This window comes from Trachypithecus francoisi, unplaced genomic scaffold (assembly GCF_009764315.1).
Source record: "Trachypithecus francoisi isolate TF-2019V2 unplaced genomic scaffold, Tfra_2.0 Lachesis_group11, whole genome shotgun sequence".
Taxonomy (NCBI): domain Eukaryota; kingdom Metazoa; phylum Chordata; class Mammalia; order Primates; family Cercopithecidae; genus Trachypithecus; species Trachypithecus francoisi.
This window is the reverse complement of record NW_022681456.1, coordinates 116,370,268-116,395,848: the sequence shown is the minus strand read 5'-3', so window position 1 is coordinate 116,395,848 and position 25,581 is coordinate 116,370,268. Positions and strand designations below refer to the sequence as shown.

Below are 25,581 nucleotides of genomic sequence, written 5' to 3'. Positions count from 1 at the left end.
TCCAACTCTTACAAATTTTTATACATATATCTATGCATTTATAAATACATACATATGTAAAAGATATATATTTTCTACTAAAATAAAGTACCCAAATCTTGGTGTATAGGGGCATAATGGGGGATAAAAGAATCACAAAGTTTTATCAGTTGTAGACTGTACTTTCAGAATACAAGAATCTGTTTTAGACACATTTATTCAGCTGTAATGAACTTTAATCACTCATTGTTTTCTGAATTTTCCTAAGTGAGTTAATGTATCCAAAATATCAAAACAAGTTATGTGGCAGACTTAATGAATCAGAGGCTAATTTTTCTTACTGTACCTGACTCAAAGCCTAGACTTCCCAATGGAGGCATGGTTAAGCTCCATTCTTAATTTTCTTGTTTTTTGGACTACGGTTTTTCTGCTAAGGTGATAAACAAATAAGATGTCTCTAATTCTACATCTATATGATTTGTCAATTTTGCAGTTCAGTTGTCTCCTCGTGTCTCCCTTCAAATTATAATTGTTTCATGTTATCACAAGAAAGATTACCCAAATACGATAGAATGAGAAAATTATGCTTTTTATTATAGTCACATAAAATAAAGTCAGTTACACCAAGTTGTCCAAATGCATTGGTGAATTAATGCCTCCAACTCTTACAAATTTTTATACATATATCTATGCATTTATAAATACATACATATGTAAAAGATATATATTTTCTACTAAAATAAAGTACCCAAATCTTGGTGTATAGGGGCATAATGGGGGATAAAAGAATCACAAAGTTTTATCAGTTGTAGACTGTACTTTCAGAATACAAGAATCTGTTTTAGACACATTTATTCAGCTGTAATGAACTTTAATCACTCATTGTTTTCTGAATTTTCCTAAGTGAGTTAATGTATCCAAAATATCAAAACAAGTTATGTGGCAGACTTAATGAATCAGAGGCTAATTTTTCTTACTGTACTGACTCAAAGCCTAGACTTCCCAATGGAGGCATGGTTAAGCTCCATTCTTAATTTTCTTGTTTTTTGGACTACGGTTTTTCTGCTAAGGTGATAAACAAATAAGATGTCTCTAATTCTACATCTTCTACTAGCATTCGATAAAGTCAGGGTTTGGTGAAAAGATTTCCAATGTTTTTACATCACCCTGACTTAATGAATAAAGGCCCAGCAGGGTCTGAATTTCCTGCTGCCTTTGTTATAGCAAAAATACTGTTTGAGCCACGGAAGGAGAATTAGGGTGTAATGATCAACAGATCATTGAGAGAACCAACTCAAATTGAAACGAATTATCTGTTATAGTGAAAAACATTAGTGAGAAGATGCTTGAACTTAAGAACAAAATAAAATGTTAAAGAAAACCTAAATGATGTTAGATAATTCAGAAAATCTTCACTTCAGACAGAAACTAGAGTTCTTTCTACTTCCTGTTCCAATAGCTCAGCTTCTTCTCCTGTGTTTTTCCTGTATTTTCTGCTATCTTAGAGTTTTAAGACAATTATTTGTAGTATCTGACAAGAAATTGAATTTTTAAATGCCTTTGAAAAAACTTCAACCTACTTAAGCAAGGTGAAGATGCCTAAAAATAGCTTAATATAAACCAGTCATTTCAGAATCTCTGGTGATTACATGTTCAAATGCCATTAGAGTGTATCTTTATTCAAGCAGGAAAGGAAGAAGTTGTTAGCACTGAAATTGCATAAAACACGCTAAAACTTCCCAACCTACGGGAGGCTAGGAACAATGGGAAGCCCAAACATTTCCCAGAATCAAAACAAAGAATGCAATATTTCGTTTTATTTTTGAAAGGGGAACAGCAGGGGAAGAGTGTTTCCAATTATGTGGTCCACCTCAGCTGGGCTGCCTAACTACTGATTTTGGTGAGCATCTTGTTAATGGCTTGCTTGACGTGCGTGGTGGAGCTGCGTCGCCTCGTCTTGCCCTGCACCATCCTCCGGCGACGCACCTCTCGACACAACTCATAGAATATCTCTGTGATGTTGCCTTCTCCAGTGCAGGCAGAACACTCATAAAAAGCACAAGCCAACTCTGTAGCCAGCTTCTCTCCTTCTTCTGTGCTAACCTGCCTGGAGTGGTCCAAGTCAGCTTTGTTTCCAACCAAGATAAGAGTCACATTCTTGGGCTTTTTGATCTCATCTAGGATGTTCTTAAGTGGCAGCACTTCCTCAAAACTTCCTCGGTCAGTAATGTCGTAGACCAGCACAAAGCCTTCCCCCCATCGCATGTGTCCTTCCCTCTGAATGGTATCTTCCTGTTGGCAAAGAAAAATGGCCGTCAAGAGACCTGGAAATAATCAAAATAGATGGATGCTGGTAATGCTGAGAGTAATCCCTTAATTACTATTCTTTATATCCAAAGTCATTAAAATGTCGTGGTACTCTAATTGTACAAACCTTCTGAATAAGTTTTAAATACATTAATTACTTATTCATCTCAACATATTTCAGGGAACTGAATATTTTCTAATTCAACAGATTTTACCTTTCTGCTTTTATTTTTTTTCTTGCCATATCATTAAATCTGTAATCACAAGAACTAAAAAGAAATTATAATCTTAGTTAAGCACATCACTTTTGAGACTTTTCATCACAATTAAGGAATTAGCATTTTTTTTAACAGACAAGCAGCCCCTATCCCAGCTTTTAAGTATCATAGTTAGAGTCAAAATTTAGCAAGATGCCATTTTGGTTTGTTTATTACTCTTTTGGTTTGTTGTTTGTTTTAATTTTCTCTTTCTTCAGATTATAGACAATTAGCTTCCAGTAAAACTGTGACAAACTATTTAGAGAATCCAACTCAATGCTAAAGGATTTGGCTTTTCTTCTTTTCCTATGTCAGAGCCCCCAAAATGTCATGTAGTACCAATGACAGAAACTCTATTATAGAACTGATTCTCAAAGTGGGTTATCACTCCTTCATAGGAAAGTGGCATGTAGGATTTGAAAAAGCATTGCTTTCCCAGGTTCAGATGACTTCTGGAGGCATGCACTTCCCTGCTGCCTCTCTTCAGAATCAGTGCTCTGTGAAGGTCAGAGAATAAGTAGGTGGTGATGAGATGCAAAAGTGGGTAATTCATTTCGAGAACATTTCTTGGTTTAAACACTTTGATTCATGTCTTTTTGGGTGTCACAGGTCATTGATAAAGTACCATGGAAAACTTCAGCTTTCTGTCATTCCAGTGGCCATTTCTTTTTTTTTTTTTTTTTTTGAGATGAAGTCTCACTTAGCTGCCCAGGCTGGAGTGCAGTGGCACGATCTGGGCTCACTGCAAGCTTTGCCTCCGGGGTTCACGCCATTCTCCTGCCTCAGCCTCCTGAGTAGCTGGGACTACAGGTGCCTGCCACCACGCCTGGCTAAATTTTTGTATTTTTAGTAGAGATGGGATTTCACCGTGTTAGCCAGGATGGTCTCGATCTCCTGACCTCATGATCCTCCTGCCTCGGCCTCCCAAAGTGCTGGGATTACAGGTGGGAGCCACTGTGCCCCGCCAGTGGCCGTTTCTATACCTGAAAACTAAACCTAGTTATGAACCCTTTTGTAATCTCAGAAGTGACTGACCTAATACTGAATACTACAAGAAAGACACCTAAAATAAAGTATTCTGAAACAAACAAACTTATATGACATCATGTAAGTTTAGAATACAATATATATTAAATCTCTTTCTTAAAGACTCACACATACGCATGTTAGAGGTTTTGAGAATTCTTTCAGTAAAGACACCTGTTTAACTTCATTTGAGCATTTCAAAACACATTTGACCATGAAAACTTATTAATATCTTGGTATGCCACAAAATATAGGTGAGTGAGTCTAACCTAGATGATATGTGAATATTATAGTATGTTCAAAACCCTCTTGAAACACTGGGCAGTTTGCATAAGGATGCACATACAGATATTTACAAATACGTTAATATATAAAATGACTAGTTAATTAGAGAAAAACGTTTTAGGCATGCAAAATTTAGTTGAAGAAAAGTGCCTTATTTTTGTTCATAGCATAGATTTCTCAGTTTTATTTGATCCAGAAAAATGTTTTAGCTGAACTCTTTATTCACCTGACCAGCAGTGTCTAGTATCTCCATGGAAACAACTTCATCATCAATGGTTGCTTGGTGTCGGTAGGTTGATTCTAAGGGAATGAGCAAATAAAAAAGGCAAAAAGGTAAATACATGCAAGATTTAATTTGATCCTTAAAACTGAAAATGGGCATGGGAAAAGTATTCCTGATTTTACAGCATAAGGAACTGTGTAGTCTAGGAAGGAGAGGATGGATGTGCAAAAATGTAGAATCTTCATACTTAGCTCCCGGGCATACCAAGTTCTAACATGGGTGCTGCCAACTTTCAGAGTATAGAATAGGGGGAATCTCTTTGCATCTTTGCTACCCTATCCTTTCCTCTTGTTTTTTTGACAGGGCCTAGCTCTGTTGCACAGGCTGGAGTGCGGTAGTGCGATATCAGCTCACTGAAACCCGGGTTTCAAGCGACTCTCTTGTCTCAGCCTCCCAAGTACCTGGGATTACAGGTGCCTGCCGCAACACCCAGTTAATTTTTGTATCTTTAGTGGAGACGAGGTTTCACCATGTTGGCCAGGCTGGTCTTGAACTCCTGTCCTCAAGTGATCCTCCTGCCTTGGCCTCCCAAAGTGCTGGGATTACAGGCCTCAGCCACCATGCCTGGCCCTATCCTTTCCTCTGAAGATTCCATTTTATTTTTCTGAAAAGACAGGTCCCTGGTGCTCTTTTCCTTCTATAATGAGACCTCTACAATGTCAATTGAGAAGGTGATTTTCACAAAATGCCTTGGTGCTTCTAAAAATCTAGTTTCTGGAAACTGCTGTTTCTAACAAGATAACATACCAACTGAAGCTACCAATTTCCTTTCAAACCTCAACTCTGGAAATGTAACAGATAATACCAGGAGTTGAATGGTTCTTGCCAAATGATGTAAAACTATAAGAAACTGGCCGGGCGCGGTGGCTCACGCCTGTAATCCCAGCACTTTGGGAGGCCAAGGCGGGCGGATCATGAGGTCAGGAGATCGAGACCATCCTGGCAAACATGGTGAAACCCCGTCTCTACTAAAAACACAAAAAAATTAGCCGGGTGTGGTGGCGGGCACCTGTAGCCCCAGCTACTGGGGAGGCTGAGGCAGGAGAATGGCGTGAACCCGGAAGGTGGAGCTTGCAGTGAGCCGAGATCGCGCCACTGCACTCCAGCCTGGGCGAAAGAGCAAGACTCCGTCTCAAAAAAACAAAACAAAACAAAACAAAACAAAAAAACAAAACAACAACAAAAAAAACTATAAGAAACTCTAGGGGTAGTAAAAGGTGGTCAGACCCCAGATTGGTGAGGAACAGTAATCCAAAGTAGAGGAGGGTTGGGCAGCATGGAGGGGAGGTGGAACTATATGGAGTCCTCTTGCTCATGCTGCCTCTTCAAAGCAGAAAAATGGCAGATGCTCAGTACCAGCTGGAGGCTGGTGGATCAATAGCAGAGTGGTCACGAAGCTATGTGAGGGGAAGGAGAAGTTAGCAGGTGCAAGAAGACTGGGTGACCCTGAGTATGCCCCTCATCACATAAAATGGAAACCACAGGTCAAAAATAAGTGCCAACTGGTGCTCCTCTGTATGAAAACTAGAATAATAGAAATAAAGAACTGAATGAATGACTGATCTGATGAGAGTCAGATTGAGGAACTCTCTCAGAAGTGTCAGTAAGTGTAAGTAAGTAAAACAAAGGAACATGTAAAAGTAAAATTTAATAAGAGGTATGGATAATAGAACAAGAAATCTTAGTATCCTTTATAAAATGAGCTTCAAAGGAGAGAATAAAATACGTAGGGGAGTGGAAATTATTGAGGTTGTAGCGGCTGAGAATTTCCCTACGTGAGAGAACAAAGAAAGATTTAAGAGTAAAGGAACTAGCAGGACACATGAGGAAAAAGTTCCATATTTAAACCTATTACAACAAAATTTAAGGATATCAATGACAAAAATGTCTAAAGGGATTTAGGGAATAAAGCACATCACCTACAAAAAGATACGACTCAGATCGATGTAGAAATTTTTGCCAGTGAAACTGAATTCAAGGCGTCCATGAAAACAATAAAACTACATCAAAATAAATCCAGCATTAGAATTCTAGATGATTCTATCAGTATATTAGGGTGAAGATGGGGGAAAAGGCCAGAAACAAGTATGTGTGTACTAATGCACTTGTCTGATTCCAGAAGATGATATAACTCTTAAAAATCTAGAAAAAGTCAACTCAATAAATTAGAAGAGAAGAAACAGAATACATTCAAGACAATATAAGAAAAGAAAATAAAAAACATCATGAAAAAGAAATCAAAACCAAAGCATGGTATTTGAAAAGATATAAAGAGAGGGCAGAGCTGTAAAGATCTGACGATACTGCCATTATATTAAGAAAGACAATGCAATTAAAATTTAGCATAAAAAGAGGAAAGTGTACGTTCTGCTGAAATAAAAAAAAAAACAAAATAATGTGAAGTTTATAAGCAATAATTTCAAGCTCATAAATTCTGGGATAAAAATACAGTATCACTAGCATTCCTCTGTATCAGCAAAAGCCATGCACGAGAGGTGAGAGAAAACAGGAAGCTACTCCCAATAGTAGTAAAATAAATAATATTTAGGAAGTAATAAAAATATACAAAACCCTTCAAAACCCTCCAAAAACAAAACCAAAAAATTTCTAGAATAGAAAATTTTAGAACTTTATAACAGAAAACAAAGACTTGAATAAATAAGAAAATCCTAGGAAAATGGAGAAACAACATTTTTAAAGCATGTCAGTTTTCCCCAAAATTAATCTAGAATTTAACGCAATTCAAATGAAATGTCCAGGTGGACTTTTTGAGAAGCTCAAGAAATTTATTTAAAATTATATAATACTATATAACATTACTCCAAACAGTGTGGTACTAATATCAGAATGCACAAATTTACCAAGGCCTTAACAATAGACTCATATTTATATAGGAACTTAGTATATGACTGAGGTAGCACCACAAGTCCCTTAGGGAAATAATAAATGGTTCAAACAGTAGCATTCGGATTAGAACCAATAAGAAAGAATTGGCCACTAAATGCACAAAATAAAGTTGGGCTTCTAGGGCATATATTAAAAGTAAATCTGGATGAATTAGAGATCTAAACTTACCTAGATTTGAAGAGTGAAACCTAAAGTTAAAAAAATTAAAAGAAAATATAAAAGCTCATGTACAGACAAAAAAAAAAAGAGAGAGAGACAAAAAATAAATGGGTTGACTACATTAAAATTAAGAATTTTGTGCAATATTAAATAGGCTAAAGACTGGAAAACATATTTGTAATATCATAAGCAAAAAGTTGATTAATATCTAAGGTATGAAAGAAATTTTAGAAATTAAAAAGATAAGTGAACAGGAAAGAAATACGGCCAAAGTATACAAAGAGGAAATTCACCGAGGAGGATGCCCAATTAGCGAAAACATATATCAAATGATGTTTTACCTGCTTACTTACCAGAGAGAAGCTTATAAAATGATTTTATGACAAAAAGATTGGCAAAAATTATAAAACGAGGTAATACAATGCCTGACTAGGTTACAGGCAGCTTCTCTACACCGGCAATGAGAGTGTAGACTGGTACATCATTTTGAAGAGCAATTCACTAGAATTTGATGTGGGCCTACCTTATGATTCAGCAATCTCCCTCTCAGGTACATGCACTAGAGAAAATCCGGTCCAGGTTCTTACAGCACTGGGCCTCCAAGTGTAGTGCCTGAACCAGTACCATCCAGCTCACCTAGGAACTTGTTAGAAATGCAAATTCTCAGGCTCCACCCGAGACCTATGGGCAATCTGTGTTCTAACAAGTCCCCCAGGTGATTACGGTGCATGCTAAAGTTTGAAAATCACCGATTTAAAGGTATGTTTTCCCTAGTGACATTAGCAGTAGCTCATACTGGAGGCAACTTAGGTGTTTATCATTGGGGAGATTAGTTAAATGTGGCATAGTAAAGAATACCATGTAGAAAACTAGAAGTAAATAGAGAAAAATGCATGGATCTTAAAAATATCAGATTTGGTTCTAATGATTAGAAGTGTATATATATACAAAAATATATAAAATTTATATAAATTTAAAAAATATATATACAGAACACTATTTTCCCTAAGTAAACATATAATAATAGCTAGCACATACTGCTTCTATTTGAACAACTGTTCTAAACACTTTACTTATGTTAACTCATTAATCCTCACAATGAAGTATATATTGCTATTAGCTCCACTTTACAAGAAGAAGCTGAGCCGTAACAAGATTAAATAACTTGCCCAAAGTCACACTGATGACAAATGGTAGAGGTGAGATTTGAGTCAGGGAAGATCAGCTTTGGAGTTCCAGCTTTTAAATATCATGCTTAGTTTCAAACACATCAGACTCTGCACTTAAGGGAAAGAGGAGGGCAGTGGGTGTCAAAATAAGGGATGAAAGGGAAAAGAAAGTGGAATAATGTAAGGCCTCCCATACACTAATAATAGCATAACACCATGAAAAAGAATAGTATGATTAACATAATTATTAACTCAATTCTTTGTACCCAAACTACCCAAATCATTAACCAACCAACCAACCCAATAAACTCAGAAGTTTCTGCTCCCATGGGGGTAGCCTGTAAGCCAGTGGTTTTGTAATTATTTTTTCTATCTACCTCATGTTTCTGACTTTCATTTCATCCACTATTTTGTAGTCCTTTTTCGACCACTGTTTTCTCTTACTTTACTGTAAATATAATCTGTCCAAAATACAAACTGTAGAATGCAGCTTCGCCAGCCATATCCTTGCCTTCTACTTCCATCAGCACTGTGTAGTGATTAGTGATCACTGCCCACAGGCATGGCACATTGCTCAAGTATTTTCCAAAAAGTAACATTTTAAAATTAGATTATGTTCAATATTTTAATAAGTGTATTTTACGTTATTGTCATTCTTCTAGAATATGTAATCCATCCATGGCATATCATAGTGATTCACAATTTCAGAATATTCCGTCCCCCCTACTCTTTTATGTGAAATGGGAGATTATAGTTTTGTATGATTTAATGCTCTAAAATACGATTTGCAGCAGCCACTTGTCTCCAAGTGTTCTCTCAATGATTTTCTTTTTGCATCTTCAGTGCCCCAGCGTGAGGAAGGGCAGCCCAGACGGCATCGCACATGCTGGGGAGCCATGCCCTTTGGCGTCTTCCTCTGCTGTTCTTTAGTGTCCTTTGTACTGACTTCCCTTTTAGAAAGACTGGCATCAGCCCCAGAGACTGGAAAACAGAGTTCTGGGCTCTATTCCATCTCTTTGCACTAAAAGTTGTCTGAGAGACAGGGACATTTTTCTCTGTTGCTTCCATGATAAATAGGATATGTATTTCAATCACAGAATGCCACAGAAGGGGGGAAATGGAATATAATAAAAATTGTATGAAGTTGTGTGATTCTTTGGTTATTCGTTAACTGAAACAAAAAGGATAAAATGCAGGATATGAGAGAATGTCTGCCCCAGACATAGCAGCGGGTGGTAGCAGTGATTTTGTCTAAGCTGAATACTGGTTTCATACCATTTTAAGAAATTTTTCTTTAAGCTTCTCTCTCTCATTAGAAGCCCACTTTCTCTATGTGTAAAACAATGGAAGTATTGCCCCAAAAGGCAAAGTGTCTATGTGCTAATTCTTCCAGAGTTAACTCTAAAAAAATGTACTAAGTATTTTTTGAAATTAGACTCCGCTATGCATCTTAACACATAAAAGAAAATGTGTATGTATTTGTTTGGTGGATATTCTTTTGATTTTGTTCATACTAAACAAAAATAATAAATCAAGCCTTTTTTGTGAAGGGTGGGGGGATGATTATTTAGGAGATAGATCCAAATGAACCAAAATATTGTATACTGTAAGAAAAATATGAGTTTCAAAATGGAATGAGGCATTAAAAGTTACACTTGAATTTCACTGTATATGAGAGATGTATAATTTAAAATCTGCACTCACTAGTTTAATAACTAGAAGTATATTTCATGTACTCTAAGAGGAGTTGATGCTCAAAGGGATGTTGCATGTGGTTAATCTTTTTACTGATTTAGCTTTTGTTTTTGCAAATTTCAACACGTTAGTATGGACACTTAGCCAGCACAGTAACAACAGCAGTTAGTCATGTTGATTTATGACAGAATGGAAATTATACTGAGTTGAGTTCTATTCCTAGTCTAACCACAACTAGACATGTAATTTTGATTAAATTTACTTCTTTGTACCTGTTTCCTTGTTTGTCAAATGACAATCTCCAAGTTCCTTGCAGTGCCAATATTAAATAATTAATAATTCTATGAGTTGGCTAAGCACTTCTGCTTTAGAATCTGGTTAAGATAATTTGTTCTGGGTGTATCTATTTTCATATGAAAGATTCCAAGCTGCAGGAGTTGTAAGGCAGGCAAGAAGAACCAATCACAGAACCAAGGAACGAGTGGGTCTAATGTCTCCTGATGCCCATCATCACTTCTATCTGAGCCTTTTCTAGGCTGATTCAAACACAGTGCCTCCAATGTACCAGTCACAGTAGTGATAGAGGCTGAAATACAGTCTCTCTCTTACTCTCCAAATGCCTCCAACACACACACACACACACACACAGTCACAGGCACACACATTCTAAACCTCTATCTGTATTCTCTGTGGTGACCAGCATGCTTAGAGGGTAATATGTCTCTTGGAGGTAGGGATTCAGTTCTTGGTTGGGATCCATTCAGAACATGGATCCTGTTGTTCGACAATCAGATCATTGCTGCCACCACCATCGGGTTTTTCATGGTTAGATGGTCCAACTCCCACATCTTATGAGCTTCAGTGGTGGTTTTCAAATGTGGTTCATAGACATCCGTGTGCTGGTGTGCTGGCCACCCACAAAGATTTCACTGATCCACAGTATAATAAGGAAAATTAAAATAAACCTAAAATTGTTCAATGTAAAGAACTGATTTTTTTTACATTTTATCCTTCAAAACACTCAGATGTTAAAGCAATTTCTTTCTTTTCTGAAAAGCAAGTACAAGTGGAGGTTTAGTTCCCCCGTCTTTCTTTCCCTTGCCTGCACCCCTGATTGAATGATTAGGATAGGCTTTCTCCGTAAAAATCAAATAAAAAAACACTCGGTCTGAAACCGAAAAGTTTAGGAGTCACTTGCTATTATAGTAGCAAGCATTTTCTTCATTGAAGTATTCCAAAGCAGTAAATATTCTAATTGTGTTAATATGTAGAATGACGTTCACAGTCTTCAGCTTCTCGTGGAGTAACAATTCTGTTCCAGGTTGAAAAAAACTGCCCCAGGTTTCGCAGCAAAGCGCTGACTTCAGAATTCAAGACTGCTTCTTGTATATAAGCCACTTGGCTTTTTAATGTAGTTACGTCTTCTGGTGGTGGTTTTGAAACCTTTAAAGTAGCTGATATGGTTTGGACCTGTGTCTCCACCCAAATCTCATGTTCATTTGTTATCCCCAATGTTGGAGGTGGGGCCTGGTGGGAGGAGATTGGATCATGAGGTGGTTTCTTACGGTTTAACACCATCCCTCGTGGTGCTGTCATCACAGTAGTGAGTTCTAGTGAGATCTGGTTGTTCTAAAGTGTGTTGCATGCCCCCTCACCCTCAGTCATGGTCCTGCCATGTAAGATGCCTGCTCCCACTTTCCCTTCTGCCATGAGGAAAAGCTCCCTGAAGCCTCCCCAGAAGTAAATGCTGCCATGCTTCCTGCACAGCCTGCAGAGCCATGAGCCCATTAAACCTCTTTTCTTTGTAAACTACTCAGTCCCAGGTATTTCTTTATAGCATTATGAGAATGGACTAATGCAGTAGCCATGTATTCAACAAAGAATCCTGTCTTCCCCAAGGTAGTATGAAGTTAAACTCAGGAAATGCTAATTTCCCTTGAATCAAATGGATTGAGGACCCCTTTCTGCTGGAACAAAAGTGACCTCTTGCACACACACATATAGACACACAAATCCAGCCTCCAATGTGAGAGAATTAATGAAGCCCTCACTTGGGAGTGAGTCATATATCCATTACTCCTGAAGACTGATGAGGCAGTGCTTGTTGCTTAGCAGCTGCCATCCTCTTTGAGAAGCACCGTACAAGGTCACTCAATAAAGTTTCCTTCTTCTTACTGAAGGAAGCCTGCACTATACATAACTGATGCAGGCAGATGACTATTAATAGCAGTTGTTTTTCAGAATGAATAAAACAGAAGGGAAAATGGTTTGACTAAGACTAATTAAGAATAATAAGATTAGGTACTGGAACACATTCAGGGAGAGTTCATTTTATGAGATCGTTTTTTTCTAAGCTTCATCTTTCATTGAGATATATGGATACAGCAATAAAAAAAATTTGTATTTTTAAAACTAAACTCCCATAAATCATTAAGATTCTCAGATAATCTCTGTAAATCCTATGTAAGTCATAAAAATATAAGAGCAGAATAAGTATTCACTTTGGTGGGTGAAATAATAAAGAATATATATTTTTTGAATCGGGTGCATTTTTAGATCCAAATATATCATCTTAAAATTAGTGTGGCTACATTTAAAAATATGTTGAAAAATTTGGATGTGAAAACTCTGACCTATTTAAAAGCAAAAACAGAATAATAAATAATAAAGGTAGAAACATGCTATTCTCCAAGATTAAAAGGTGGAATAACATAAATATGTGAATCTTCTCAAAGTAATTTATAGTTCTAGTACAATTCCAATCAAAATCATATCATATTATTACAGAGTTTCTAAACTTGATCTGGAAAAATCAACTGAACAGAGTAGTCAAAATAATTTTGTAAAAAAGTAATAAGGAAAGACGTTCTTTACAAAGCATCAAAATGTTCTGTACAGCATAGAATTAATGAAAAAGTGTGCTTCTTCTGTTTGGTGTGAAAAGCAAATCTAGAATGGTGTCCTGGTGTAAACAACTCAACGCATGAAAAGATTGCATTGGAAGTAGTGGAGAAAGGTAGAGAGTATTTAATAAATAGTAGGAGGAAAACTGGTCAAAGATTTGGACAAAAACGTTAGGTTTTCACCTTGTACTTCTTACTAAAATAAATTTCAGAAATATTAGTCAAATACTAAACTATAAGATCATTCTATATTCCCTTCCTTATTGTTTTCCTTCACAGTCCTTATCGCTATCTCACATATATTTGCTTGTTTATTGACTCTTCTCTCTTTCCTAGACTGTGCACTCAAAAAAGCCAAGGCCTTCTCTGGCTGTATACTGATTTATCCTTAGCACCCAGAACACTTTGACACACAGGAGGCGCTTGATAAATATTTGTAGAATGAATGAATAAAAGCAATAAAAGAAGCCTTGCTCCCTTTTAAACTGAAAATCTTGGAGTGACAAAAATAAAACAAAACAAAGAAATAAAAAAAAAAAAACCAGGAAGAGTGTTTGCCTACATTTTATACATCAACATTATTGCTACTTTTAAGATCCACAGACATCATATTTTGCTGCTTCTTCTCTCCTTCTCTCTCTGCAGCAGACTTTAGTCAGATGTATTGGAGAGAAGAAAAGAGAGAAACATATTTTATTTTTCCCTAAAATCCATATTCAGTAGTTTTATTTTTCTGTTACTCTTCTCAGGATGCCATTCTATTACGCACCAAATTTCTCATGTCCATTTTATCCTCTTTCTCCCATTAGAATGATGCTGCATTTTCCTGATGTGATGGCAGCGTGTTGTACCTACTTCCTTTCTTTGTGGCTGAGGTTTGACCTAACTTCTTCACCTATGCGTTAAAATCCTGCAGGGTTCTAAGCACAGACAGCAGGAAACACACATCAAGCCTCACAGAGGGTTTCTTTGCATGATTTGAAAAGCACTTCCAAATCAGCTAAAAGGAACTTAAAAATGTTGCAACAGAAAATATTATTCTTTCTCTGGGGCCATACATTTTTATTGAAGAAGAGAGGAAACAAAATTTGACCTACCGAGGGTGGGATCATATTCCCAGATGAACCGTTTGGTCAGAAATCTCACTACAAGAGCTGTGGAAGAAAAGAGCAACATTTCAAAAAACAAGTTGTTAATTTGCTTAGCGCATCTATCTTTTTAAAGAAAGTGAAATGCTCCACACAACCCTATAAATGCTTTATATTTCCTTGGTATGTAAACTGAATAAATTCTTTATGTTTATTCAAGTAATTTTCCAATTTCATATTATGGCCTAAAAACCATTGTCATGTTTGAATGGGTTTATTGTGCATTAGTCAACAATTAGATTTGTTGCTTTAGTCACAAGGTTAGAAACAAAACAAACAAACGTATAACGTGAAAATGCTCATGTATAAAATTTTTAGCAAAATGATGAATTCGGATATAAAAGGTCACAATACAGGTATCCAAAGTTTGAATATTGATAAGGATTGGCAAAGGCAAGTTTAAAATGTGATAATTTTTAGTATAATGAAAGATCACCAGGTCATTTGCATTTTAAAAAAGTAGATATTCAAAATTAAGGCTCTTCATTAGAGATCTGTGAAAACTCATCAAAAGTAACACTAATAGAATACAGTCAGAATCAGGTTCTGGAACTACACTACGCAGTTTGCTTTCATGATCTCCTCAATCCTCACTTCATCTTTATGAGGCAGGTACTATGATAATTCCCATTTTTCAGATCAGGAAATTGAGGTGCTGAGGGGTTAACTCATTTAATTAAGCTTATCCAGTTTGTTAGTGGCCTGGTAAGGATTTGAATCCAGGAAGTCTGTAACTTATCCATTGTACCAAACCGAATTTAAGTCGTAGACCATCTGGATAATATTTAACTGGAAGATGGGCTGGAGAAAAGCACTGAAATATATGGACTTATTGTCCTTATAAATTGATGAGACATATGCCAAACATTTTCTTACACTTGTAGTATAGTTGAAAACAGTGGTTTTAAATTTAAAAAAAAAAAAATTGGAGCAGGATGTCACAGACACTTAAGAAATGGAATGAAAGCATTGGATCCTTTTCCTGAAAAAATATACATACACACATTTGGCATATAATTTAGCAGGCTCATGAGCCCTCCATAGACCCCTGATGGTCTCCCTCGGATCCCACAGACCTTAATGAAAGATTCATTGTCTATCATATTTTACAGTTTTAAAATACCCAGTATAATGTGTATTTTTATTTTTACTGAAATGCCCTTAATGTAGCAGCCAAAAGATACTCCTTGAAGAAATAAAACTAGTTGGTGGAAGGTCACTGTCAGTCTTTGCCTATTCTCACTTTTAACAACAACAGAGGTATAACCTTCCTCCTGTAAAGTTTTATATGAGAGATGGCAGTGTAAACTGCAAGAGGACTTCGCAAAACAGAGGACAACGTGGCTTCATGACGGGAGGCAGGAGACGGAAAGTACCAATGTTCTTTGTAATTACAGAGTGTGAGGCTGAATTCGAGCCAAAATATTTGCAGTGCCTAAAGTAGCAAGGCCACTGACCCCGTAATACTTCCCACAGTGACTGTACTTGTGGTTTTATCTGCAGTCTTCAGAGTCTGTCACTGTTCACTCTCTTGAGACTGAAACTTTTATTTTACATACAGGATGCAGTAAGCAGTAAACATATTTTTTCTTTTTTACAATTAGCAACGTTAATAAACACTCAACAGCTCCCATGATTTAAAGAGTTCCATCTTTTGTTACACTAGGTAGTTTTTTTTATTTTTATTTTTTGAGATGGTATCTCCCTCTATTGGCCAGGCTGGAGTGCAGTGGCGCGATCTCAGCTCACCGCAATCTCCACCTTCAGGGTTCAAGTGATTCTCCTGCCTCAGCCTCCCAAGTAGCTGGGATTACAGGTGCGTGCCACCATACCCAGCTAATTTTTGTATTTTTAGTAGAGACGGGGTTTCCCCATATTGGCCAGGGTGGTCTCAATCTCCTGACCTCGTGATCTGCCCGCCTCGACCTTCCAAAGTGCTGGGATTACAGGCGTGAGCCACCGTGCCTGGCCAGACTAGGTAGTTTTAACACTAAAGGCTGCAACCTAGAAAACTTAATTATCTGCCATCATGAATAAATGAGCTTTATTTTTTACGTAAGTGAAGTTTACAGTTCTTCAATTCCAAAACCATTTAAATTTGAATCATTTCTCAAAATCTTTAAAAAATGTATTAGACACTCCATCGGCTTTCAAAACCAAGTATACTGAATATAATTGAATCATTTGTAAATGCCTGGATCTCAGTTAAGAATCTTGGTTAGTGCCTGTGCAGTTATGCAGCAATACTTTCTGAAGCTGTAGAGTGGATGGGGCAAAACAGCTCTAGAGTGCTAGAGGTTTTGAGCATATATATGTATACGAATGTTCAAAAACTCAAAAAAGTTATATATATTGACTATTATATATCAATATATTCACAACAGTTGTATAACTTATTACATTTAAATAATAAATATATATTAAAATTGTTATATAATTTATTAAATTTAATCCCAGTTAAATAATTTATTGTTTATACAATAGATATTAAAATTTATTAAATTTTAATAAAGTAATAATCTAATTAAACTATAATTAATGAAAATAGGTACTCTAAAGATTGATCTAATTTCCTTTTGACTCCCTGCCCTCTCCATCCCGACCATCTTGAGCAAAGTTTGTCTTTGGAAGTAAAATGGTGGTACTGATTTTTACTGCTACCGGAATTCTGATTTAAGGCCTTGTTGCTCCAGAAGTTTTAAGGTTTGACATATTTGATTAGTAGTTACTGTTGAGTCTCTGCCTTCTGAAATATTTTATTTTCTTCCCATTGCCTTGACAACCCATACCTTTCCATTAAACAAGCCAAACATGTCCAATGGCTAATGTAGGGAAGACTGTTTTCCTCCTTTTGCCTAATTTACAACCTACTTGGCTAATTCTTCATCATCTGTGGTTCCATTTTAGTATTACTAGTACTATGAATTTTATGATTATTAATGAAAGTTGGTTTCTAACAAAATGGAAAATTTGGTAAGAAAAATTTAATCCAATAAAATATTTTAAAAAGCCACTTAATGTAATCATTCAGTGGCATGCTATTCCATTCATAAGTAAGAGCTAAAGGTAAATCCATTACATTAAAATAGTCATGTTATTTCTAAAAATTAACCAATCTATGCTGTTTACTGGAAATAATTCCTGACAACATTATCAAGAAGAAGCAGGCATCAGAAGTGCCAGATTTAGTGTCAGAATAATATTTAAAAATGAAAATTAGGTATGATCTGTACAGTAAATCAGCTTCAACAAGAAATCAACTCTTCAAGGTAAATGTAAACTAACACACATGCTATTCCTTATTTAAGAGTCATATTCAAGAGAGATTCAGGCAAGACTTTCAAATGTTACCTTTCAGTAACATACTTGAAAAATATGTCATTACTTTTCTTTATAGAATTCAGGAAGTAACTTGATTGACAATGTATATAATGCAATTTTTTAAAAGATACTTAAGCATACGTACCCTCCTACGCAATTGCGATTGTTCTTTTCCATAGGTCTCCAGGCATAGAGCTATGGCCATATAACAAATCCACCCCCAACACTCTGCAGCATACCACAATAAGTATTTATTATGGAAAAATATTGGAAAACTTTTTTTCCAGCTGGAAAAAGTATTATGTATTTATGGGACTGTGGTGAGTTGATTGCATTGGAAAAATATAACTAAAAGAGTTTAAAATGGCCAGGACAGATTTTTTTAGGTTAGGAAAAGAATTTCTGCTCCAATTAAAAGTGCTTCAAGGAATACTACTCATCATCTCCACATCATGAATACCTTTTGGATTTTGTCTATGATCCTGGTAACACACCCCATAAAGACTCTTGATTTAATATATACTCTACAACAGTACGACATTCATATAATAATGAAAACTTACTATGGATGTATATTAAGTGATTTATATCATTTTCATTTGTAACCTGTAGTGCCTTCACAAAAAATACATACTTTTAAGTTGTAGAATCAGGTAACTTTAAAATACTTTTTAAGGGATTTCTACAGGAGTTTGCCAACTTTGGGACAATTCCGTCACAAAGAGTTTCAAATATTTTTTAAAAACAAAAATTTGTGTTATATAAAGAAAAGGCAAATGTGGATAATACTAGCACAACTTTAGTCCATTATAGGTTGTGATATGTATATTTACCACTTGTTATCTGAATTATTTTTCCCATGTTGATTTATAATAAAAAAGTTAGACATGTTAAAGCTTAAAAACTACATGAATAAATTATAATAAACTTACATAGTATCCTAAGTATGAAACTTTTCAAAGTTGGGATGCCTCCAGGAGATAGAGTAGCTCTCTCCATTTCTCCTCCATTTTCATTTCATTATAGTACTTACAGCATAACTACTTGACCTTATCTTGACCAGCAAAAATCAGGAGGCAATGATATACATTACCAAGTCCACAAGGGTTGTAAAATCAACACTAAATTGTTTTTAGTTTGATTTTTATGATCTACAGCTAAAATGTCACAATAAATAAAGCAAGTGTTTAAAAAATAATGGAAGAGAGAAGAATGAGAGGATTTGATGCAATGTGGGAACTGTTTTCTCATTTCATTAAGCATGACCTCAATTTAAATAATACCATAAAAATTATAATGGAAAAAGTTTAAAAGTAATGCAGTAGTGTTATTATTATTCATCTTCAGTTAGCGTGTGCTCTGTTAGGTTAGGCATTATGGTAAATATTTATACATGTATCTTTACTCTTCACTTCCTTATAGTATGGAATATATGGACATGGACATGAATATGATGTATGTATATTGATGAAGAAACTGAAGCTCAAATTGTTCACATTTCTTCCTACAATGTGGGCTTACTCTTTCCTGGCCTCAGGATCTACATTCTCTTTTTACAGATGAGGGCTTTGCTACCAGGGAGCTTAAGAGTCTTACTAGGGTATTCCTCTATTGTCTAAACCCTTAATCTGAAAAATTCCATGGAGAATGTTGTATATGCCTTATACATATATATAGATTTTTACACATACAAACATTCTTCCATTTGAAAAAAATGCGTAATCTAGTCTCAATCTTCTTTTGTTATAAAAGAAAAGACTAAAAACTCTGGTGAAAATGAAACCGGAAATGTCTATTAAAATCTCATATTTTAGACATAAACTTCTGAACATTTATTACCATCTTTTATTGCCTCGGTGTGGAGCACCAACACTATTCCCTTAATTCTAACAAACATGGTGTGCTAACACACACACAACGTAATTATCCTCATGATACCATTTTGCTTCACCATCTTAATTTACTTGACTGTACATTTCTTACAGGGTTTATTGCTATTATTTTAAATATAGTGCAGGGATCATTACACATGTGGAATGTTCCATAAATACTTACAAGCTGATGTTAGTTTAGCTTAGCGCCCTTAAAAGCCCAAATAAACTAATAGCTTGTCAGTGTTTTAAGCAGGTAACCCAGACTGGAATTAAGTCAAAGAAAGGGGAACAGAAACACATATTTAAAATGTACTAACTCATATCCAGACAGCATTTCTACCTGTGGTATCTAATGAAGCATCCCCTCCTCTTTAAAGTCTCCCTGGCCTTCCCAAGCCATTAATCACTCACGTGTGGCATGAAATACTTTGTAAACATTTATTTATATTCTTGTATGTCTTAGAAATGGTAAATGATCTGAAGTCACAGATTAAGCCTTGTTCATTATGTCCCATGGTTGGCATGGCACTTGATACATATGTGCCCAATAGGTATTTGAGAACTGAATGAGAAAACAATGAACACTTCTTTAAGCTTTGTGGCTCACTATTGCTATTGTGCTTGGCTCTGTACTCTAGTATGTTTTTGTTACTTGAAGACGTGTTCTTTAAAGTGGGACTTACATTTTTTGAAAATATATTGACCACTTCTCTGGTCAGATGTCCATCTGGTCAACCTACGTTGCACACCTGATTGAGAAAGGCAAGACCCAGCACTCTTACTCTCCTAGGCCAGGGAGGAACTGGTACCCCTGACCTCACGCCACTATCAGCCCTAAATTTAACACAAACCCTTAAGTGGTCAAAAGGCTTCAGAGAAGTAAAAATGAGTGTGACTCACAAAAACAGAGAAGACTCTATCCTAGATTTGCGGAGATAGTTTCTTATTGAAAGAATTAATTTTGTAGAACTAAGTATCCATTTATTAATCATGTAGTTGTTGGATTAAAGTGTATATGCTTTTAGAAAATGCCATTAGGTAAGTTTTAGCTGTATCTTAAATAAAAACACTACTGGGATTTCTTGAAGGTTAAATATCAAAAGGGGGCTTAAGTATATATTAAATACTGACTATATGCTTATTTAATTTTCATAAAAACTCTTAAAAGTAGAAATTAATGTTCCCACTTTACATATAAGAAACCTAACCAGAAAAGTGAATAAATTGTCTAATTTACAAAGCGTTTAAGTGATAAAACTGATATGAACCCAACTTTGTTTACCTTAAAACCCATACTTTTTCCAATATACAATACTTCCCACTATATTTTAATATTTCTATGTATATGATATAATTCTACATGCTTGACTTTTTTTAATGTGAGCATACATCTTATGGAGAAGCATGCTTTGAAAAGGGAATATTTTGTTCGTGATTAGATTTATTCTTCCTTAGTGGAGAAAATATCCATGACCAGAAACCATGGCAACACAGAAAGAGAATATGAATTTCGAGAAGCAAGAAGAAAACTTTCAGATAAATAAGATTTTTGTTTTTCTCTTGAAAACGTCTTTAGGAATGCTGCAGATGAGGAAAACAAGTATCTGAAGATGTAGGCGATGAAGCAGTATGCGAAAAGCAAATTTTTTAAATGAGTTTCCTCAGTCATTAACAATAAAAATTAGCATACCGGGAACCATTTTAGGCAGTGAGGAAGTCAGCAAAGAAAATAAGATACAGTTTCTATTCATAAAGTGTTGAAAGTTTGCACCTTTGCATGTCCCAGGAAAAATATAAAGATATGTGGGTAATTTTGAATATTATCCAATTGAAGTCCTGTTATGACGCCTATTCTTATTGCAAGGACTGGGTAAAAGGGAGGCCAGACTGAGGTGAGCTGGATTCACTTGAGTGCCTCACGGAGAGCAAACTTGTGTTTTCCAGAAAAACTTTAGTAGAGAAAATAGGAGTAATGTGTATGGTGTGTCAGCCTTATAATGGCTTGTCTTCCAGCTTAAAGACAACAACGCAGTGGGTCTCCCTAAATAAGAGGCAATTCAGCTCCTTCTTCTTCCCTCCCTCACCTGCATCTCGAGCAACCTCCTGTCAAATCAAGGCTTCAAATTGAATTTTCCAATTCCTTGTCCCCTGGGGCCAACTTTTGGTTCTTCATACCTTGTTCCTGGGTCTTTCTTCTATCACCAACCCTCAAGTGCATGTTCTTTTTTACAGCAGTCCTTCCTCTCTTTTCTGTGACTGTTCTGGTCTCCTCCAAGAAACATGGGTCATTGTGACTCAGATGGAGGTGTGAAGCATGAGATCCCAGCACCGAGTGAGTCCCGGCCTAGAAAGCCACCTGGGGACCACGGCAGCTAGTTGAAGCTTCACTTGCACAGCTGTTGGTGATGGCTGAGACCAAGATTATGCCAGTTTGGAATACTGGAGCCCTTAGTCAAAGGAGATGAAAAACTATTTCTGAAGTGAGGAGCTGTTCTGGAAGGCAATGGAAATCAGTTGGATTGGAAATAAGATGCCAAAAACAAAAACCAAAACAAAAAAAAAACTCAGAAAATTGTGTGATTTGAAATGTTAGATCTTAAAAAAAAAAAAAGGGGGCTCAGAGCAAATATGTGTACACAAAAACTAGATTTCAGATACATTTGCTGATAATTGAATGCAATATTTTCAAGTGCTTATCCATTTTGATCTCCTATCAAATCTATCTCTCTTTCTCCACATATGTGACTTTCACACACTTTCATTTCGCCAATAAATATTTATTGACCACTGTGCAAAGCACCAAAGAAAGCAAGACCGAGCGAATGCCTAGGCACAAGGTCAGAAATGACTTTATATTAAAGCTAAACCATAAGCTGAGTCTTAGAAGATTGAAGCTCACTATTTTAGGAAGAACATTTCAGGCAGAGAGAAAGTCCCAAGACACAAGAGAGCTAGTTCAGTTAGGAATCACATGTGGTTCAGGGTGGGAAGAGTGGCATGTGGGGGGAGCTGTGTTGGTGGGGGGGTCAGGTTGTGACATTCTTTAGAGCCCAGACTATGAAGGAGCTCCTATGTCACATTAAGGAGCTTGGATTTTACTCTGAAGGTTTTTAGCATACAGGGGTTCTGAGTAGGGGAATGGCTCGATTTGATCTGGTCATCTTGGGGACTGTTCATTGATTAGAGGTGGACAATGAGGGAGAGGGATTAGTGCAAAGACTCCATATGAAATGAAAGTCTGGGGGTAGCATTATTCTTTGAGAATATAATGGGGAAACAAATTAAAAATGATGTTGGACTTGAACATGTTGAACATAAGACATTAATGAAAACATCATGTAGAGAATTACCATCCATCCATTCATCCATCCTTTATCCTGCCATTCATCTGCCTATTTATCACACATACACAATTATTGAATGTTTTTCATGCCCCAGGTACTGTGCTAGGCACTGTCCCATAAGCAGTGGACATCAAAGCCTGAAGCTGGAGGGAGTCATCCTTGCCAGAGTGCCACCTTCTGGTGGGTGGTGGCATGCAGTGGGCATGCTTAACATGGTCCAGGTAGTTTAAGTAGAAGACGACTTAACTTAGAATCCTATTTTCAGGTTCATCTCAGGTGGCATCTCTTGCTTTTTATGTTCTCCTCCACCTAAACTCCTCAGATGTTTTAGCCAAACTAAAAAAGTTACCAGATCAAGCCAGGGGACAAATATCTCCTCATATACTGATTGTTTCTGAAGGAACCCTCTCCCTTATCCCCTTATCTCACCTGTCCCCTTTGTCTATTCCCTGTGAAGGTCAAAATAAATTGACATTGAAAAAAACAACCATTTGGCTTTATAAAAAATAAAATCGAGCAATTTAATGGAAATTTAAACTGAATGCTATATAAAATGCATGCTTTATAATGCCAGAAGTTAAAATGAGAAGTAAATTAGTTCCAGATGGGGGTCTAGGGATTGCTTTTAAATTACTGTGTTTGCTTAAGCCTGAAAATTTTGACCACTCTTGCATTCTCACAAAAATATCACTGAGAACACATCAGTTCTCTGTATAAATCATTTCTTAAGGCTAAGTGGTTGTAATCTCCAAGAATTATAGGGAAACACTTTTGTTTTTGAAAATCCAGCTGGGAGTCTAGCTTCAGTGCACCTCAAGTTCTGAAAATTGACTTTTATTTTTTTAACTTGGAAATGGTAAGGTAAAGGTTAATCTGGTCCTGGTAATTTGGTTTTAGGCTGACACATGATGAGGTCAAAAATGGCAGAATCATTGCTTTTAATTCCTAACATGTTTGAAAAGCAGTAGAGATATTGGAATGCTTAAAAATAATGCAAAATCAAGAAAAATGTTAATTTTCTATAGAAAATTAACCTGCATGATTAAATGATAAAATTTTCTTGAATAATTTAAATTGAAAGTAAAAACAAGACAAAATAAATTTGGAATACGGTAATCAACTGATTTGGTTTTATCTTTTCGTTTGTGTCTTGAAGGTTAATAAATCAAAAGGGTTTTGTGTCCGAGATTTCAAAGCAATTTTATATAAGTTGAAAATTTTTATCTATGTTAATTTTAAAAGTGATGGTTAATAAATAAATTACTAAATTTCCCAAGGCAGTGTTTTCAATTTAATAACTTACATTTCATTCCAAACCATCATGTTTAAACAGAATTATTTGTGAGGTATTAAGCATTTTGTTAAGTTGTCAAGGGATCTGGATATAAAATTGAGATTTTAAATTTTTACTTGGAAAAAGAAATACATATGATGTTAATGCCTAAATTTTCTTCCTACACTTATGTTACTAGGGCACATAAGAAATTGACAACTGAAAACATTTGGACTTTAATGTGGACGTAAAAGTGACTCAGAGTGACCAAGTATCCCAGAGAAGCAGAGGAGTATCTGGCATAATCCTCATTGGATGACCTCCTTATACAGATCCAAGGATCTTACGAGTTACTCTTTTCATCATGTCCTTTTCTTTAGACTGATCTGGGTTCCTGTCCATATGGACACATACGGTTCATTTGCAGTTCCTAAATAGGCTGTGCCTATGGATTCCAGGGGGAAAACCTCTAACAGTAGGGTGTCTCCATTTGCAGCCCAAACACCACTCCCATGACTACCTTTATACCCCATAAGAAGCCAGGAAGCCTTAAACATATGGAGAACCAGGGCCTGGTGAAATAAGGGTGTGAATGGAAGGAATTATGGGTGTTTGAGCTGGAAAAGCGCCCCAATTATGAAAAGCTTATAAGCCAGCCTAAGAAATTTCCAATTATGTTTAGGATGCTGGGAAGCCATTAATGTATTATAAACCAAAATATGACATGAACATATTTTTGTTTTATAAAGGTCACTGCTGTTTCAATGCCAAGATGAACTAGGAGGATGAAGGTAATCATGGAGACAAAAGGCCTAGTTAGGAGTCATTTCCAGTACTACAAAGGGAAAGAAAGTAGCACTGAAAGGTTTCCCTTTCACTCCCACCATTAGTAAATGTGTCTAATAATAATTGGAAATATACAGTATGTGACCTATTCAAACTGGCTTCTTTTACTCTGCAATGCACATTTAAGGTTCATCCATGCCATTGCCTGGATTGATCACTTATTTCCTTTCGTTGCTGAATATTCTATTGTATGGATATACCACAGTTTGCTTACCCAGTAAGTAAATGAAGAACATCTTGGTTGCTTCCAGTTTTTGGCAATTATGTTTTGGCAATAAAGACGTGCATGCAGGTAACTGTGTAGACATAAGTCATCAAGTCAGTTAGGCAAATATTTAGATGCATGATGGCTGGATTATGGTAAGACTTTGTTTAGCTTTGTAAGAAACTGCCAAACTCTTTTAAAACTGGCTGTACCATTTTGCATTCCCACCAGTAACGAATGAGAGCTCCTGTTGTTCTACATCTTTCTCAGCATTAGAATATTGCTTTGTCAGGTTTTTGGCTTTGGATTTTAGCCATTCTAATAGGTGTATTGGTATCTTGTTGTTTTAACTCATAACTCTCTAATTACACATGATATTGGGAATATTTTCATGTGATTATTTGCTATCCGTATATCTTCTTTGATGGGGTGTCTGTTAGATCTTTTGCCCATATTTTATAAATGAGACTTGATTTTTTAGAGCAATTTTAGGTTCACAACAAAATTGAGCAGAAAGCACAGAGTTTCCATATACTCCCTGCCCTACCTGCCCCTCTCCCCGCCACACACAGCCTCCCCTATTATTCATATCCCATACTA

General features: G+C 36.1%; 1 protein-coding gene across 5 annotated transcripts in view; it reads right to left on the bottom strand.

Moving 5' to 3' along the window:
- Positions 1–542: 542 nt before the first annotated feature.
- The window catches only part of RERG (RAS like estrogen regulated growth inhibitor), a 132,231-nt gene continuing 107,192 nt past the window's right edge, over positions 543–25,581 (bottom strand). For 2 of the 5 annotated variants that reach the window (XM_033222770.1, XM_033222769.1), the window contains exons 3-5: positions 14,068–14,124; positions 4,081–4,154; positions 543–2,271 (exon numbers count right to left, since the gene is read on the bottom strand). In XM_033222770.1, the coding sequence (XP_033078661.1) occupies positions 1,864–2,271; positions 4,081–4,154; positions 14,068–14,124 (539 nt within the window). In that variant the 3' untranslated portion in view covers positions 543–1,863. Of the gene's footprint in view, positions 2,272–4,080; positions 4,155–14,067; positions 14,125–21,488; positions 21,807–24,990; positions 25,028–25,581 lie in introns of those variants that run through there. The other 3 variants (XM_033222772.1, XM_033222773.1, XM_033222774.1) reach the window with 3 other exon arrangements.